The 18,789-nt window shown below is 34.3% G+C and overlaps 2 protein-coding genes across 3 annotated transcripts; one reads left to right on the forward strand and one right to left on the reverse strand.

The window, feature by feature from the left end:
- The first annotated feature begins 368 nt into the window (after nt 1–368).
- On the forward strand, nt 369–7,017 carry LOC139872933 (peroxisomal fatty acid beta-oxidation multifunctional protein AIM1-like). The gene is made up of 17 exons (XM_071860869.1): nt 369–504; nt 783–854; nt 2,460–2,522; nt 2,641–2,697; nt 3,197–3,264; nt 3,349–3,430; nt 3,537–3,592; nt 3,677–3,979; nt 4,104–4,365; nt 4,620–4,741; nt 4,885–5,048; nt 5,175–5,429; nt 5,554–5,675; nt 5,768–5,889; nt 6,261–6,409; nt 6,501–6,639; nt 6,734–7,017. Exons 1-17 carry the CDS (start codon nt 411–413, stop codon nt 6,776–6,778), a joined length of 2,175 nt encoding a protein of 724 aa, XP_071716970.1. The 5' UTR covers nt 369–410; the 3' UTR covers nt 6,779–7,017.
- Nucleotides 7,018–7,029: 12 nt separating this feature from the next.
- Nucleotides 7,030–10,192, reverse strand: LOC139872934 (uncharacterized). Of its 2 annotated transcripts, XM_071860871.1 has the most exons (3): nt 9,991–10,192; nt 7,990–8,326; nt 7,030–7,813 (listed from the first exon to the last, which is right to left on the reverse strand). In XM_071860871.1, exons 1-3 carry the CDS (start codon nt 10,157–10,159, stop codon nt 7,234–7,236), a joined length of 1,086 nt encoding a protein of 361 aa, XP_071716972.1. In that variant the 5' UTR covers nt 10,160–10,192; the 3' UTR covers nt 7,030–7,233. The 2 variants fall into 2 exon arrangements, with proteins under 2 accessions (XP_071716972.1, XP_071716971.1); XM_071860870.1 differs by lacking the exon at nt 9,991–10,192 and having other exon boundaries at nt 7,990–9,941.
- Nucleotides 10,193–18,789: the final 8,597 nt, after the last annotated feature.

Raw genomic sequence — 18,789 nt, forward strand, 5'->3', positions numbered from 1 at the left:
TCAATTGAAGTAAAAATGATTTCTTTATATGAGCTCATAATCTATGCGTTAGTATTCATTATTAATATTTTCGATCAAATATTATTAGTAATAAAAGATTTTCTTATTGTAATTGTATTACAGATTTGATAAGTATTAATATTAACATTATCGATTACTAATAACTTATAAAAATACCATGCAACGCACGGGGTCATTAAACTGCTAAATTTGTAAAACAAGATTGATATTGAATGGACAAATTTTACACGTAATAATTATCCTTGCCCCTTTCTATAATTACTCCTTAATATAATTATTTTTTTTGTTAGTCAAATACTCGTATAAAACACTTGTAATTTAATTTATCTACTACATAATAATCTCTATTTTTTTTATTTTTTTGTCTGCTGCACACAAAATTAACAAAAATGTCAAAAATAATTGTCACCATGGAAGTTGGTTCTGATGGTGTTGCTTTGATCACCATCTCTAATCCCCCTGTTAATGCTTTAGCTGTCCCAAGTATGCTTCTTTCCCCCTTTCATTTAATTACGAATCATGATTTTTTGTAGCTTACTGATTTCATAACTGGGTATTGTAAAATCAAACGAAAAAGTTATGATTTTTATCTCGTTCCACTTTTTATGGGGTTTTGTTTCTTATTGTTTTATAGACTTCATTTAACTGGGGTTTTTATTTACATTCGATTACTCCAATTTGATCTTAGGAACAACATTAGTTCTTTGAAAAGTTGAGATTTTTAGTTTCTTTCTTATGTTAATTTCTTAAATTTCTGCAAGTTCTTGATGGGTTAAAGGATAAATTTGCTGAGGCAATAAGAAGAGATGATGTAAAGGCTATTGTGTTAACTGGTAATTTCTTTGATCCAAGTTTTTATTTTTATCAATTTAAACTATTTTTTTCTGAATTATTGCATGTTACATGTAAGTAATCTGTAATGGCTTGAATCCATCTATTCATATTATTGAGTTGAGTGATATACTATTTTGGTTATGTTTGGTAAATAAAACCTAACAAAGGAATTGACTAATCACTGCTAACCTCTTAATTTGATTCTTTTTCGTGTAATTCGAGTCTTTGGTAGAACATATACTGCTAGGGATTTATTAGGATATTATTATTATAGTTACGGGGCAGGATCAATGGGTAAGTAACCAATCGGGGGAAGTGGGGGGAAGCAAATTTTTTTTTTTTTCATTTTTTTTGAATTTTCTTTTTTCCGGCATCAAGATCACACGAAAATATGAACATTTAGAAGAGACACTTCGTGATGAATGTTATTATTTAGGCGGGAAAACGATCGACAAAAATAACATTCAAGATAATATTGTTCGTGAAGAAGATGAACGTTTTTTTTTCCATGTTTTTTGAAGTAAAATTTAGCCCGATTTAGAGTTTAGGGTTTAGGGTTTAGGGTTTAGGGTTTGGTGTTTTGGGTTTATTCCATAAACCCAAAACACCAAACCCTAAACCCTAAACCCTAAACCCTAAACTCTAAACCGTTCGTGTTAAAAACTCAATCTAAATCCTAAATCTAAACCCTAAATCTAAACCCTAAACCCTAAATTTCTAAACCCTAATATCTAAACCATATAAACCCTAATATCTAAACGCTAATATCTAAATCCCAATAGCTAAAACCTCAAAATACGCTCGAAAAACACGATAATTTTTATATATTACTTCTTCGAGCGTTTTCCCGCTAAAATAAAAATATTTATCACAAAGTGTCTCTACTAAATGTTCATATTTTCATCTCATCTATAATGTTCGTGAACAAAGTTTTTTCAAAAAACGAAAAAAAAAAAAAAAAAAGTTTTTGCTTCCCCCCGCTTCCCCCCGAATGGTTACTTCCCTCTTGATCCTACCACTTATAGTTACCACTTTGAGCCACTCTAAGAAAAGGTGTTTGATGAAAAATGACTGGTGCTAAGGTAAATGATCCGATAATGGTGTAAAATAATCGAAATGAATTGCTGTAAAAGGTTTTATTATCATTTGAAAAACTTGACAGTATGAAATATCCAACCTAATGCCAAAAATAAAATAAAAAATTATTCACTAATTGTCAGAAAATACGTTTAGGAATAACGAAGAATCTTTTGCCTTGTTCTTGAACATATCTTACTCTTGCATCATTTTCAACATGAGATTTAAAGAAAAAAAGTACGATTATTTGCAGTTTCCCTTAACATGCACATTATGTTTGCTTACATACATCACCGATAAAGTTGTCTTTAAAAACAAGATCAATGAAACTTTGTTACTATTTATCACCAACATCCTTAATATTGTCGTTCTTGTAGGTTAATGTTTTTTAGTCTATTATGATGGTTTATAGGGAGTATATGTTTATTTTTATTTTTTTGAACAGCGAGGGAGTATATGTTTATGAAATTTATTTAGTCAAACTTTTGAATTCCATGACTAATTTTGCTTCCCCTTACTTCATGAAGGTAACAATGGGAGATTTTCTGGTGGATTTGACATCAATGTTTTTCAGATAATTCACAAAACTGGTATGACTTCGTTATATTTCGTATAAATAACAAGCAAGATATTTTTTTTAGTTATTTTGATTTTAAATTTTTCTACAAAGTGCAAACCTGTGTTGAGAGTTAACCATTTTAATTGCAGGAGACATCACTCACCTACCTGATGTATCTGTTGCCCTCGTGACCAATACACTTGAAGGTTTATAAACTTCAATTTGTAGTTTGCTTATTACAAATTTTTATTTATTTGATAGTTTCTTTCTTTGATTGTAAAGGTTGCACTTTCATCCCTTATGCCTATAAATGGGTTGGTTTTGCATGTATTATGCTTCCGATGGGTAAAAGTGGTATATACAAAATGGCTTAGCCAGGCCAAACGGTTTGAAACTTGAAAGTCACCCAAAGTGCTTTCAATTGCTCAAACCTCCTATCTCGTTTTTAATGGAAATAAGATTCTAATTCTAATGTTTAACCATATGGTTCTTGTTGTCTTTTTTAGACATTTATTGTTTATGCGTTTTATTAAAAAAATAGTTGATGGAAAATGGTTATGGACTTATGGGTCTCCCCACCTTTTGTTATTCAAATTACGCGTTTTGTCCTGTTATTCAACCTACCCATCTTTTTCGCCTCTAGTTTTTGCATTAAACATTTTTTCATACATTAACACTATTTGCTTTCTTTTCCGGTTCACTCAGATGCTAAGAAACCCATAGTTGCTGCTGTGCAAGGTCTTGCGCTCGGGGGAGGCCTAGAAGTTGCGATGGTTTGTAGTTTTTGTGCTTCAAAATTTGGTCTATATCTATATTTAGTTAGAAAAAACATAATTTTGTCAAAAAAATTTCTGCAGGGATGTCATGCTCGTGTCGCAGCTCCAAGAACTCAACTTGGCTTACCCGAATTGTCTCTTGGAGTGATGCCAGGCTTCGGAGGTACACCATATCTTAAACAATGCTTGTTTTGAAGATCCAGTTAGATAGTTGTTTGGCTTCATAAATTATAAATCGGTTTATTCACTAGATAATTACGGTTTTTAAGGTACCCAAAGACTTCCAAGGCTTTTGGGGCTGTCGAAGGCAATTGATATGATGCTGGTGAGCATTCTCAATAATATCATATTCTTTTGTTATAAATTTTTTGTTAAATCGGTGATATCGATCCAAGGATTTTGTTTGTAGACTTCGAAACCGATACTCTCTGAGGAAGGGGCAAAACTAGGGCTCATTGATGCTATCGTGCCTTCGCAAGAATTGTTGAAAGTGTCTAGGCAATGGGCTTTAGACATTGCAGAGGGACGTAAACCGTGGGTTCGTTCACTCCATCGAACGGATAAGATTGGTTCCCTTTCTGAAGCGCGTGAGATCATTAAAAATGCTCGACAACTAGTCAAACGTACAGCTCCTAATATGCCACAACATCAAGCATGCCTTGATGTGATTGAGGAAGGCATTGTTCATGGAGGATATGCCGGTGTTTTGAAGGTAATTTGGGTTTATTTTTTTTTTAATGTTTTACTTTTATCCGTGAGCTTGGATTGCATTTTGAGAGTAGTTATCAAATTATTGCAATTTAAGTAACATAAAGATATAAAGTTTTGTTCTTTAGGAGGTTGAGATGTTTAACAAGCTTGTTCTATCGGACACGGCGAAAGGTCTTGTTCATATGTTCTTTGCACAACGTGCAATATCAAAGGTTCCTAACGTTACCGATGTTGGTCTCAAGCCAAGGACTGTGAAGAAAGTTGCTGTGATTGGTGGAGGCCTAATGGGCTCAGGAATAGCTACCGCTTTAATCCTCGGTAATATAAACGTTGTTCTTAAGGAAGTCAACTCTGAGTACCTTCAAAAGGGAATAAAAACAATCGAAGGTAGTAATCTCTTGTATGTATACAAATATTGTAGTCAATTACTCAATTATGTAGCATTGAGGTGATATTCGATTCAAATGTGTCGAATCTTGCTAATTATCCGTTAAATATTACAAAGTGTTTGTAGTCAACCCCACACGGTTAGACACGTAGTCACCCGTTTTGATCCATTATGGCACTCGTTTCCTGCCTCTAATGTGATTTATTCACCATTATTCTATTATAAATCCATAATTATGCTTTCTTTCTGGTAGGAAATGTTCGAAGTTTGGTTGCAAGGAAGAAGCTAGCACCGGCGAAAGCTGAAAAGGCTTTATCGATGGTTACGGGGGTATTAGACTACACAAAATTCAAAGATGTGGATATGGTTATAGAGGTATGTTCTTCTTTTAACATACCGATCTTTTATCAATTGTCTTGCATACTATATTAACATAAAAATATGAACTTTATGCTTACAGTGTGTGATAACTGATAACTGTTGACATGTTCTTGATCAAATTGTCTTGACGGTTGCAGGCGGTTATTGAGAATGTTCCACTAAAGCAAAAGATCTTTAGTGAGATCGAGAGTGTATGTCCACCTCATTGCATTATGGCAACCAACACATCCACCATTGACCTCAATTTTGTTGGAGCAAAAATAAATTCTCAAGATCGAGTTGTCGGGGCCCATTTCTTTAGGTTACATGACATAATCATAATCCGAACCTCTCAACTATTTTCTATACGTTTTTGTCGTCAATCATAAGACTGAAAAGATGTGAACTTTTGATCTAACGTTTATTATTTGTTGTAAAATGATTGCAGCCCGGCTCATGTGATGCCTCTACTGGAAATAGTCAGAACCGAAAAGACTTCGCCACAAGTGATATTAGACCTTATGACAGTTGGGAAAATCATAAAAAAATCTCCCGTTGTGGTTGGAAATTGTACGGGTTTTGCTATTAATCGCACCTTTTTTCCGTACACGCAAGGTGCACACATTTTACTTCACTTAGGTGTCGATTTGTTCAGAATTGACCAACTGATCAGCAACTTTGGACTCCCCATGGGACCATTCCAGTAACTTCCTCACCCTAAATTTGTGTATAAAATCAACTTGAACACTAATGTTGACTTTGAAAGTCAAATTACCAATGCTGGGAAATTCGAAATCGACAGTAATGTATGCGATTTGTGATTGCAGGCTCCAGGATTTGGTTGGATATGGTGTAGGTGTTGCTGTAGGTAAGGAATTTGCTAATGCTTTTCCCGATCGCACATTCCGTTCTCCTATAGTTGACCTTCTGATTAAAAGTGGACGAAATGGTAATTATTTTCGCATTTTCTTTTCACGTTCATATTTTAATATTTTATGATCGTGTAACCAATGCTAATTTGCTTACTGAGGATGCTGTCAGGTAAAAATAATGGAAAAGGATATTATATCTACGCAAAAGGTAGCAAGCCAAAACCCGACCCCCGAGTGTTGCCAATCATTGAAGAGTCGCAAAGACTGGCCAACATGATGCCCGATGGGAAGGTAATATTTCTTTTATTCCACATATCTACCAACTTTCTAATTTCCTACCAGTACATACGTTTATTCGTTTTGATAGAAAAACGTTTAAGGCAATGTGGGCATATTACTTTCAGTGGGTTGATTTGGGTCATGTGTAAAAAATACCTAAAATAGGACCGAGTTGGAAGGGCCAAACGCGTTGGACGTCAACCAAAGCCTGTCGCGTATGAAATAATGGACTAACACTCATTTGGACGTGAACTCAACCTTAAGCGGGCTGTTGACCCGCACAAAAGATCACCCATTTTGACCCGTTACTCACCCTACCCATATTGCCGTCAATTGGAAAGCTAAAACCTGTGAATAATTGTTCCTTGAAATATATTTGGCAGCCTATATCTTTTACTGATCAAGAAATAGTAGATATGGTATTGTTTCCGGTGGTGAATGAGGCTTGTCGGGTTCTGGAGGAAGGAGTAGTGGTTCGGGCATCGGATCTTGATGTTGCATCTGTTCTTGGGATGAGTTTTCCTTCTTACCGGTTAGTTTATTCTTACATTTGCCATTCTTTATCTAATTTATTTATGTATTATGTATATATAGGTCTTATTTGTGTTTATGTCTATTTCCAGTGGTGGTATTATGTTCTGGGGAGACTTAATTGGGGCTAAACACTTATACGCAAGTCTCAAAAAATGGTCTGAAAAATACGGCAACTTCTATAAGCCATCAAGATTTCTTGAAGAAAGAGCCAAAAACGGTGTCCCTTTGGTGAGAGCACAAGCCCTACAGTTCTGTATTCAGTTTACTTTACCATGTTTTGTTAAGACAGGATTAGGATTATAATATGTTTATGGTTTTGCAGAGTGCCCCATTTTCGACATCTGCAAGTTCAAGGGCTCGTCTGTAAGAAGAACCGGTGGAGCATCAATCATATTACAAGATGGATTTGGCACCTTCAATAATAAGAGTATTCTTTACCAGAATAAGTTTAGTTTGTTAAACCCTATCGAAAACACTATTCGTTATCAGAATAAAGTTATTTTAAACCTGTCAAGTTAGGGAATACGAATTATAATCATAATAAGTATTTCGGCTATTCGTAATTGAACTATCCGAGGTTGAAAATATCAAACATATCCATTGCTTGATTCTACAAGATTATATACGCAGCATAATATTTTCGTAATCTATACCATCCAAATTCCATGGAACACATTAAAAGAAACTATTTTAAAAGAACCGCCAAATGCACAGTAGCAATTCAACACATTTGATGCACAACAGTCTATGATTCAAAAGTAAAAATGCACTCGCTCTAAAACTCCATACTACATTACTACGTAGTAACCAATATAGCATCTTCTAATATGGATCACGAGCAAAGCCCATGCGTTCGTCTCGTCCCCTGTCCATATAAGCATCTCGTCTATAATCTTTGGGAGGTGGTGGTCCACCCCTAACAGGAGACCTGCTCCGTTCTCTCTCATCACGAACCCATCGCCCGCCACTACCACGCCCTACCGGAGATGGTGGTGAGCCAGGTGGAGGAGATACAGGTGGCCGCCTATCATACACTTTTCTGTCACGTCCCCAATCCATTGACGGTGGTGGTGGCATCGACCTATCAAACCTATTTCTGGGATCGTCAAAGTAGTCGGGCCTGTGATGGTCCCTGGGAAACCGCCCCCCATGCCTTGGATGATCAAAAGGGCCTGCAATGTCGAAATCTCTAGGACCATGACCACCTCTATCAAAACCGCGTGGAGGGGATCTATAGCCGTTAAAAGATCTTCCAGGCGACCGGTCTCGTGGTGGTCCAGGAAAACGGCGAGGCATCAGAGGTGGGCCCGGGTAGCTCCTCCTTGGACTTCCAGGTGGTGCGTAACGGGAACGGTGGCATTTGTTACAAGACTCCCGCCTTGCAAAGTTGAGATTGTTGCATCTGATATCAGCACATTTAAAATTAATAACTAATCATGTAATAGAAGGGCACAGTTTCTTTAAAAAGCAAAAACTAACAAGCTAATTTCATTATTTTAAAATTAAAATAGTATGAGTAATATTTTAATGCAGCACAACCGACCCATTTGTACATAAATAGACAGATACGAAACTTACGTGGGATCGGTGCACATCCAATCACCCTCCCTTGGACGAACGTTAGGGTTCATTCGAGGTATAACATCACCACCTCTGTAACCAGGGCCAAAAGCTGGACCATCAAATCCTCTCCCACCATACCTACCACCGCCAAATCTACCGCCACCAAATCTGCCGCCGCCAAACCTACCACCACCAAACCTCCCACGCCCGTATGGAGGTGGTGAGTAATCTCGATACCTACCAGAGTCTCTACCCCTGCCAAATCCACGGTTGCGCGGTAGGGTATCTGAATGATCGTATTCTGGACTGTAGTGGCGACTTCCATTTCGACGACGAACAGGAGACGCGGAACCTGCATGCATTCTAGACCCTGAAAATCCAGTTTTACCCAAAGCATAAAAATAAAAGTAACACCAACTTCTATAAGAGAAAAAAACCAAGTATCTCTCCCCTAAAGTACCCAGTTCAACTTGACCATGATAACCATTTTTAGCCCACACATAAAAGATCAAGGTACACTTCAGTAAAACCAATGCCAATAACAGCACCAGAATGACAAAATACCTGTCCATTTTTTGTAAAATCACCTGCAGCAATATAGGAAACGAAACCACACATGGTACAAGTATCGCAAATTCACACAACCCATTCATTACCTTGAAACCCTCTTGCAGATTCAAATAAAACCCAAGATAATGTAATGTAGCAAACCATAAGCTAGTCTTAAATCAGATAACAAAATGTCTCCCTAATAGCTATAACCAGTATCCAAGCAAGTACAACTAAGAACTAACCAACTAACCAATTAACCAACACATCCCAATGGTAAAGATTGACCTGCCCAAGACTCAATGAGTCATGATTATTCTTTTAAACCAAATTGTTCACACCAAAAACTGACAAAAGCATATACTCTCTAGCAACCAGAGATACTAAGGTGGAAATTTCCCATTCCTGAACCCTAATAACCACCCGTAAGTATGCAGGATATTCACCAAGATGTGTTGTACATGTGCCCAGTATTTCAAGATCTTACAGCAGGCTACCATTATTAGTAGATCCAAACACATAAGACCCCGATGACAGCTTAGCAATCCTTTTTAAACCACACCAGACCATGCACTAGCATCCATATAATATATTCCCCAATCAAACACCCAATAACTAATTCCCAAACCGAAATCCATATTTACCAATATTCAAATCAAAATAATTTGGCGTCCTCAAAACCTCAAGTTCTTGCACCAGCCGTCATTTCTTAGCTGTAAAACACAATAGTAAAATCATTGAAAAGTGTAACAACACCCTATGTGGATACTGCTCCACACAACGAAAGGCATAAGCAACGGGTTGCAAAAATCATCTTGCAGCAAGGTGATATTGCTTCATGTTGCTATGAATCCCTCATGAACAAAAACAATAAATGATCTGCATCACGAGGCCTATAAACGTCTATGATTTGATTTGATCAAGTATGCCAAACACAAGTTATTATCGTTATGGAAATATCTAGGGTTTTTTTTACCTTAACCTAATTTGGGGCTTATCAGCTTATTGAATTTTCATGACACGGAGAAGATAAACCACAACAAAACAAGAAAAAAACAACACACGTAAGCAATTACAATACGAATGTATGAACTAACAAGCTAAAACAATGAATAATCAATCTAACTGTAGAATAATCAACTATCATCAACGCTAAAAAATGTAAAAAGCTTCTCCATCCATTAGATAAAATTCACTCACAGTTTCAATCGTGTGCTAGTCTCCTAGTCAAATTTGGGGCAACAAAATAGGGATCAACATATGTATAATAGAAATTAATCAAATTATACAATCCAGTTCTATACATATACATAAATCAGTAAGAGTTTTGTACGATACAACTACCATACATGACTCATGCTATTCATGTCAACAGATGAAATAGAAGCAGATCTAAAGTTATAATTAATCAATTCAACAGATAAAGGACGATTAACAGAGAAAGAGGAATGAAACGACATAACGAACCATGGCTATTTTCAGGAAAACGATCAGATCGAGAATAGGAAGGCGGATCAGGTCGAACTTCACCGGGCTCGTAATCACTACCACCGCCGGGGCTGTCAGAAGGACGGACAACGAGACTGCTTAGAAGCGGTTGGTGCGGCGTTGCCGGATCATCGTCTCGTGAACTCATTTTATCGGCACTCTCTACTCTTTTCACCGTGTCTTGTAATATATAGGTCGAATACAACGTATAAACCCTAAGGACCAATTTTTTTTATTCGTGCCCGGATTGATCGTAAGATTCGGGTCAATTTGTTCGGGTCAGTCTAGTTTAGTTAAAAAGATTAGTTTATTCAACTATTAGATTAGATACGGAGTAACTGAAACTTAACTGAACTCAAGTCAAAGGTCCCAATGATACTGTCCTTCACTCCGCCAGCCTCTAGTCCAGGAGAACACCAACAGTAGCAAGGCGTCCAGCCTCTAGTCCAAGGTATTGCCATCCTCCTCGTCCATGTTTCGATGCTTTTGTAACATTTTTGTGGACGGAGGTGATGTTAAAAGTATTTGTAACTTATACTTTTAAACTTGTACAATCTTTAATTAAATAATATAAGTGGTTCTCAATTTATTTGAGGGAGTATGTCATCGTTGGTAGTGTTTAGTCTTCGGGTTAGTCTTTGTGAGAAAGTAAACCATTAGGACCTCTCTAAGTCTCATTTATCTTTAAATAAAATTTGAATAATTTTATGTGGGGTCGGATATGACATGTTTTAACAAAAAGATTAAATGATTTTAAGGATTGTTTATTTTTAGTACATCGGTGATATTCCATACAAGACAAAGACTATCAGAAGAGAGGATCTAAACTTAAGGTAACTATACAATAGAAATTTGTAGTCTTTTGAGTTACGAACGTTTGAGCTTTTGAATTAATTAAATCCGAATGACTATGAATGTGTTATGATCAAAATGGTGACATGTCGCAAATTTTGGGAGCTTAAACCATTTTTACCATATCTTCTTCATACAGACGCCGATTTATTTGATTCAAAAAGCCTAAAACATTCGTAACTCAAAGGATTACAAGTTTCATTTTTATTGCGAGGTCCACGGCCCCTCCTGCTCCTGAAAAGCTCCGTCTTTGACTCACATAATAAGGGCCTATTATTACGTCCCAAGCAGGACCTTCAAAAATAATGAGACAACCCTGTATACACTAATACGATGGACCGATATTCCATGTATAGACTAACACGGTGGACCGATATTCAGGGGCGGATCTACGTTGAATTCAGTGGTAGCACGTGCCACCACTCAATCTAACAGATGTAGTGTAAGCTTTTAAGTGTTTCCTTTAAGATTATGAAAGTTGATTAAAAATAAGTTGCAGGTTTGTTGTTTTGAGGAAGAAAATGATGACAAATGTGGTCACATGATCCCTATGATTTAGATATTTTACAGTATTTTTATATGGATTTTATGTAATTGATAAAGGAATTTTAATGGAAACAGAGGTGAATTTTGTAAATATGGAGAAAGAAAGCAATCTGGAACAGAAAAGGTCCCACTTGTACTTTAATTTAAATTGCACATTTGCCCCTTCATTTTATCTATAATTTTAATTCAAGTTGCACATATGCCCCTTGATTTTATTTAATACTCCGTTGCACACTCTGATGTTATTTTTAGTTTTGATTTAAGGACAATTTAACTATGAACAAACTGAAACAATTTTAGATAGGCGAGATGTAACAAAATAATACTCCGTATTAAATTAAACCTTATTTAAGAAAAATGAAATTAATTTTATTGAAATTTACTCAAATGTTTGTGTGTAATCTATAAAGTTATATAACAAAATTCTTGGTCTTATAAAGGTTAGCTTTTTGATTTTCGATCAATTTTTTTCAACAAGTCCTAAAGATAGTCATGAATTTATGGTGTGCTACCAGTGACAAAAAGTTCTGGATCCGCCACTACCGATATTCCAGGTCTAACGTCGCCACCAAACATCAATCCATCTTTAAATTCGAACGTTTGTAAGACTCATTTCTAATTGATTGATATCAAAGTTTTAATTAACTATTGTTTTCCTATAATACTAATACATTGAACCAAATTTATCGCTTCATTCTCTATATAAAATCTAATTTCACACCAGGTCAAACAACCAATTCAACCTAAACAACTCATTCGGGCAAGAATAGAACCCGTTTAAATTGGAACGCAAACATGTTGAAATAAATAGATCAAATAAGTGTGTTTACTATATCTCACAAGTTAAAAACTCAGAGATGAATACAAGTAGAAAAAATGGGTCAATAATTTGCACTGTAAAAATGCTTTATTTGTGCTCATCGAATCAAAGAAACTAGTTGCCTTTAAATAGGCATACAAATGAGAAGAAATAGGAAAACATGACTCCACTACTAGTAACCAACTAACATGACTTCACTACTCCTAAAGAATAGGAACAACCCATAAGACTTGTTCACAATTAGACCCACTAACAATTATTCATAAACAAAAAAATAATAATACCCAGTAAACTAAAATAGATAATTTGGTCAAATGACCCATGGTTGGTGTTGCTCGTTTAACACTGTGACGACCCGGAAATTTCTGACCAAATTTAAACTTTAATCTTTATATTATTCCGACACGATAAGCAAAGTTTGTTAAGTTAAATCTCAAGAATTTTAAACTGTGTTCATACATTCATTATAACCTCGACCAAATTTTTACGATTCATGAACCGTTATATATAAATAGATATGTTATGTATATATATATTATAACTTGAGAATATTAATAAAGTATTAAACGTATAATACTTTACACGAACGTATTTGTTTCAATATGATTTTCCACGAAATTAAAAAAAATATATATTAAATGATTGAATTATCAGAAACATTGAATTATGATTACAAGTCTCTGTTGAGAGGTCCACTATGATTTGAGAAAATCTATTCCTCTTAACGATATTCAGAATAATTTGTAAAACTATTTATAAATAAAAACAAAAAGTGTCATTTACGAAAGTTAGACAAAAGTTAGTGGAGAATTGGTTTCCATAATATTCTATTAATCTATTTTCAAACGTACAAAGACGTTTTCAGTTTAAAAAGAACTTTATTATTAAAACGTATATAACTTTTATAAATATCTAGAATCACTTTTGACAACTCATTACTTAACCAGTATAATAAATATAACGATATTTATATTTTATTTCATTAAATATATATAACGATTTAAATTAATATTATATATATTTATACGCGTATTATACATACATAGTTTTTATACTTTTACTATACTTTAATATACCTTTACTTTACTTTTACTTTTACTTTACTTTAACTTTAATAATTTACTTTAATAATTCATACTTTAATAATTCACTTTAATAATTCATACTTTAATAATTCACTTTAATAATTCACTTTAATAATTCATACTTTAATAATTCACTTTAATAATTCATACTTTAATAATTTACTTTAATAATTCATACTTTAATAATTCACTTTAATAATTCAAAAATCTATTATAAATAGAATTCAATAGGTTTCATTATTTCATAGAAACTTGAAAATATATTTCTCTAAACTCTCTCAATCGATATATATATATATATATATATATATATATATATATATATATATATATATATATATATATATATATATATATATATATATATATATATATATATATATATATATATATATATATTGCTCTGTATTATTTCAAGATATTATTAGTATACATAAAATATTACGACGGAGTGCTGTCCGAGTGATTTCAAAATAGTTTTTTTGAATGAGTCGAAGCTAAGGAAATTATGGGTTATAGCTATGGAGGTGATGGGTATGGTTCATGGGTATGCTCGTGAGGTCAATCTAGTGTTTATCATCTCCATTGCGTCTACGTACTTTCCTGCAATATTGAATCTCAATATTGATACGTTCGTGAATCCGAGGCCAACCTTGCACTTGTTAAATGACGTTATATGTATTTTTACTACGAAATACAGTATTGTGAGTTTCATTTGCTCCCTTTTATATATATTTTTGGGACTGAGAATACATGCGCTGTTTTGTATGTTATTTGTATGTTATTAAACCGGGTGCCCTGGTTCGCAACTTGTCGAAATGAGCTACTTTTTATTTGTTTCCTGTTTCGTTTACCGCTGTTGGTACGTGTTTATCTTACTCTTGTTGCAGTAACAATAACGATGATAAAGATGATGATGTGGGTATCATGATAATAAGGATAACGATGGGGAAGTGACAATGTTTGAGTGATGCAAAAGTTGATGAAAATGGAATCCTAAGTTATTAAGCAGGTAATTTTCGACAAGAATGATGAGCAAAACTTTTGAAATGCAGACACGGTCGAAGTCCAGACTCACTAATGCATCCTAACGACTATCAGTTAGACACACTAATGCAGACCTGGTTCGCTAAGACCACCGCTCTGATACCAACTGAAATAAATACAGTATTGTGAGTTTCATTTGCTCCCTTTTATATATATTTTTGGGACTGAGAATACATGCGCTGTTTTGTATGTTTTGTATGTTTTACCACCGCTCTGATACCAACTGAAAGGACCCGTTCGTATACATTATAAACGATTCACAATAGTTGATTACATCGCGAGGTATTTGTAACGATCCGGAAATTTCCGACCAAATTTAAACTCTAATCTCTATATGGTTCCGACACGATAAGCAAAAACCCTAAAGTTGACCCGCACTTTTTCGATCATTCTATACTTATAAGATTAATATTTACATAAATTAAACCTTACCAACATGATAAACAATCCAAATTGTTGAGATTTATGTTTCCGAAAAGAGTTTTACACAACGTTTGACCGTCTAGTTTGACCGATGATATCACGAACTATACAATATATGATAATTATACGTTTGTGTATATATATGTATATATACATATTTAACATGATTAATGAATGTTTTAATATCTCATTTTGTATTAATAACAATAAGTTATAAGTATATTTTGAAACTACTAACTTAAGTTTTCAAAACGATAACTATACGTAACGTTATTTGACATAAATACTTAAGACTTATAATGTTTATACATATATCGTATAAGTAATGTATTTAATCACTTTTAAAGACTTAAATACATAAAATCATATAAGTGTATTCACAAAAGATAGCTATATTTGAATCCTCATTCCATTTTTCACAAAATTTCTATACGTATATCTAGAGTATTTGTACTCGTATCATACCTAGCTTCTATACGTATTTACTATTGGTATATACACATCAAATCACCACCTAACCAGCCCTTGTTCATGCCTTATGTATAAGGTAATTACTTTTGAATGATTGTAAGACTAATTACAAAAATACAAACTAAAAATTTGTCCATGTCTACTACATAAACATTTTTTTAGGAGTATATATGTATCCTCATTTTGTTTCATTTTTACTTCCATTCTCTAGCTAAAAACACCCACACTCTCAAGAACATTAAACTCCATAAACATTCAGCAAAGTTCCATGAAGATCTAGCTTCAAAAACCTTACTTAAACACCATAAGAAAACCATACAAAAACACTTCAAGAAATCCTTCCAAGAACACAAACTTACTTCCAATCTTTCATCCACTTCCATCACCCTTTTGATTCTAGCTTCTTACTCCTCTTTTACAGCAACCTTGTCCAAGGAACTTGAGGTAGTATCTATGTTCATAACCTTATTCGATTCATATATATATATAGCTATCTTATTTTGTGGTATAAAAGTTTAACAACAAGAACATAGTTTGAATGTTTTCAAACTTGTTTGCAAACTAAATAGATCCTTCTAACTTAACTTTTAAAATACTTCAAGACCTGTAATATAACTTAAATATATGCTAATTTAACAAGGTATAATTTGGTTTTTCAAAGAATATCTTAAAAACTGTTTTTACGACGTCGGAGTGCCACCGGGGACTGTTTTGGGTTGGATAATTAAAAACTATCTTAAACTTTGAGTTGGAGGTTTATGTTCTGGAAAAATGATTTTTACTATGAATATGATAACACATAAAAATTTCATGATTTAATTCAAAGTATAAGTATTTTTAGAAAAATAATCATTTAAGGTTGTTTAAATAAAGGAAAATGTTTAACTTCATAAGTTTCACTAAAGTTTCACCTATGCCGTGTGATTTTGAATACAAACCAAGGTATTTTCAGTTCATAGTCTTAAAGAAGGACTCGATCCAAGGAGATGGCAAGTTGAATCAACGAAAACGGATTTGTAACGAAGAAACTATGACCGAAACAAAATTGGTTATCCAAGACTTGTTTAACTTCGGGATTAATTGGGAAAAATTAAATAAAATCACATCTTTCTAAAATAACATGATATTTTATATATATGTACTCATAATTCAATTTTATATGGTTCAGGATCACCCGTAAACAATACGAGAAGATTAATCATAAGATCCCATGATTGTACGCAACACGTCATTTGACAACACCGGTACTTTATGTACGCAACACGTCATTTGACAACACCGGTACCGTGGGTCAAGATTAATCTCGACCAATACATATACGATGAGGGTTTTATTTATTTCATTGGGGGTTTATTAAACATCTAAATATGAACCATTAAAATTGAATTACTAACAACGAACTGCTAACTACGGACTAAGGAATTATTCAAAGTATTAAAAGTATAACAAGTATATATATGTGACGTTTGTTTAAAAAAAGAAAAGGTATTGATATATTATATATGGATAGGTTCGTGATATCAACCGGAGACCAAGTAAAATTATATATATATCTTCAAGACGAAAGTGAGTATATAGTCCCACTTTTAAACTCTAAATATTTCGGGATGAGAATACATGTATTTTATGTTTTACATTATGGACACAAGTAACTGAAAAATATATTCTACGTTGAGTTGTACCACTGGCATACTTCCCTGTAGCTTGGTAACTAATATTTACAGCGGTATTGTAAACGCGAATCCTGTTGATAGATCTATCGGGCCTGACAACCCCAACCGGACTGGACGACCAGTATTCAACGGTTGCACAGTACTTCGTTTCGTGACTACACTTGGTACAGTGTAGTAAGATTTCATATTAAAGGGAATATGCGACGTGATTAATTGTTAAGTATGGTTACCAAGTGCTCAACCACTTAGAATATTTTTATTAAAATGTTTATATATGAAATCTTGTGGTCCATCGTTATATCGCTGCTAGCATCAAACCTACATATCTCACCAACTTTATGTTGACGTTTTAAAGCATGTTATTCTCAGGTATGAATTAAGACTTCCGCTGTGCATTAGCTCATATTAAGGATACTAGTTGGGACCATTTAAGCCATGATACAAGAATGTTGCATTCGAGTCATTGAAGATCATTAAAGACATTTATTAAGTAAATGACAGTTTAGGTCATTTGGATATCGAGAAATGTTTGACGAGTTTATTAATTTTTTTATGTAAAGATAGATTGCCTTTTAAGAATAAATGCAACGTTTGTAAAATGTATCATATAGAGGTCAAGTACCTCGCGATGTTATCAACTGTTGTAATTCGTTTGTAATCAATATGGACATCGTCCGGATGATTAGTTTCGGATCCTTTCAGTTGGTATCAGAGCGTTGGTCTTAGCGAACCAGGCCTTGCATTAGTGTGTCTAACTGGTAGTTGTTAGGATACATTAGTGAGTCTGGACTTTGACCGTATCTACCTGCTAAAAAGTTTTGCTTATCATTTCTAGTCAGAAACCATCTGCTTATCATCCTTAGGGAGTTGCCTGCTTATCATTCTTTAGTCTAGACACGTCTTACTGCATCTAGTGCATCGATAGTGTATAGACAAAATTCATATCCTAGCGTATCTATTACTATAAACATTGCCCGACGAATTTCAAAGATTCTCCGTAATTCACGGGATTTCGGTATTATATATACATATGAAAATTATGTATTGAAGAGTACCAAACCCAACTCCTATAATCTATTCCAAACCAAAAAAAATTCATTTCTCCAACTATACAAGATGAATTCTTCATCCAGTTCGAATTCCTCCGACTTCGATAGCTACGCCGACATGGATTTCCATTCGAGCTCCGAGAACAGCGTCACCGGAATGGATCAACCAATTTCCCATCATCTATTCTGGATGAACTGGGGATGGGTTCGTAATATACTAAATTTCTGGAGGCAAGAAGAAGGTGATCCATTTCATCCACCAAATTGCCCTCTTAACGATGAACCTGAAGCACTTACCGGCGAACCCATTCGAAACACCATTTTCTCGCTCATTTCTAGAGTATCTCGTCATGATTACATACTATCCCATATTTCAAATCTTGTTCATTCGCTCGTTCCAACCGTCAATCATCCCGGTATAATAGAAGAAGTCAACGAACTCCGTGCTCGGGTAGTGGTTTTGGAGAATATGGTGCGAAGGTTACAAACACCAACAGCAGCACCAGCAGCATAATCCGTACTACCATCGTCAACGCCGACAGTACCTTTATCACCCCAATCACAATCTCAACATCACAATCTGTATCTCGAATATCAACATCACACGACTCAATATCTGTACTTCGAGTATGATCTTCGTTCTATATATCGTTCTACATCGATTATCTTCGCTTTACGTATCGTATGACGATTATGTAATTTCTAAAGTCTTAGAGATTATGTAATCTAGAATTAACGATAAATCAAATGAGTTTAATATCTTATTGACTCATTAAATCTATGATTATCTCTGAAGAAAATATATATGCAAG

Source organism: Rutidosis leptorrhynchoides, chromosome 10, assembly GCF_046630445.1.
Source record: "Rutidosis leptorrhynchoides isolate AG116_Rl617_1_P2 chromosome 10, CSIRO_AGI_Rlap_v1, whole genome shotgun sequence".
In the NCBI taxonomy this organism is placed as follows: Eukaryota; Viridiplantae; Streptophyta; class Magnoliopsida; order Asterales; family Asteraceae; genus Rutidosis; species Rutidosis leptorrhynchoides.

Bases quoted from the DNA above. Each gene is read 5' to 3' on its own strand.
- LOC139872933 (XM_071860869.1), top strand. From the start codon at position 411: ATGTCAAAAATAATTGTCACCATGGAAGTTGGTTCTGATGGTGTTGCT. The intron at 505-782 runs GTATGCTTCTTT...AATTTCTGCAAG, and splicing joins TAATGCTTTAGCTGTCCCAA to TTCTTGATGGGTTAAAGGAT. The intron at 2,698-3,196 runs GTTTATAAACTT...CGGTTCACTCAG, and splicing joins CGTGACCAATACACTTGAAG to ATGCTAAGAAACCCATAGTT.
- LOC139872934 (XM_071860870.1), bottom strand. From the start codon at position 8,627: ATGAATGGGTTGTGTGAATTTGCGATACTTGTACCATGTGTGGTTTCG. The intron at 7,814-7,989 runs GTAAGTTTCGTA...TGCTGATATCAG, and splicing joins TGGATGTGCACCGATCCCAC to ATGCAACAATCTCAACTTTG.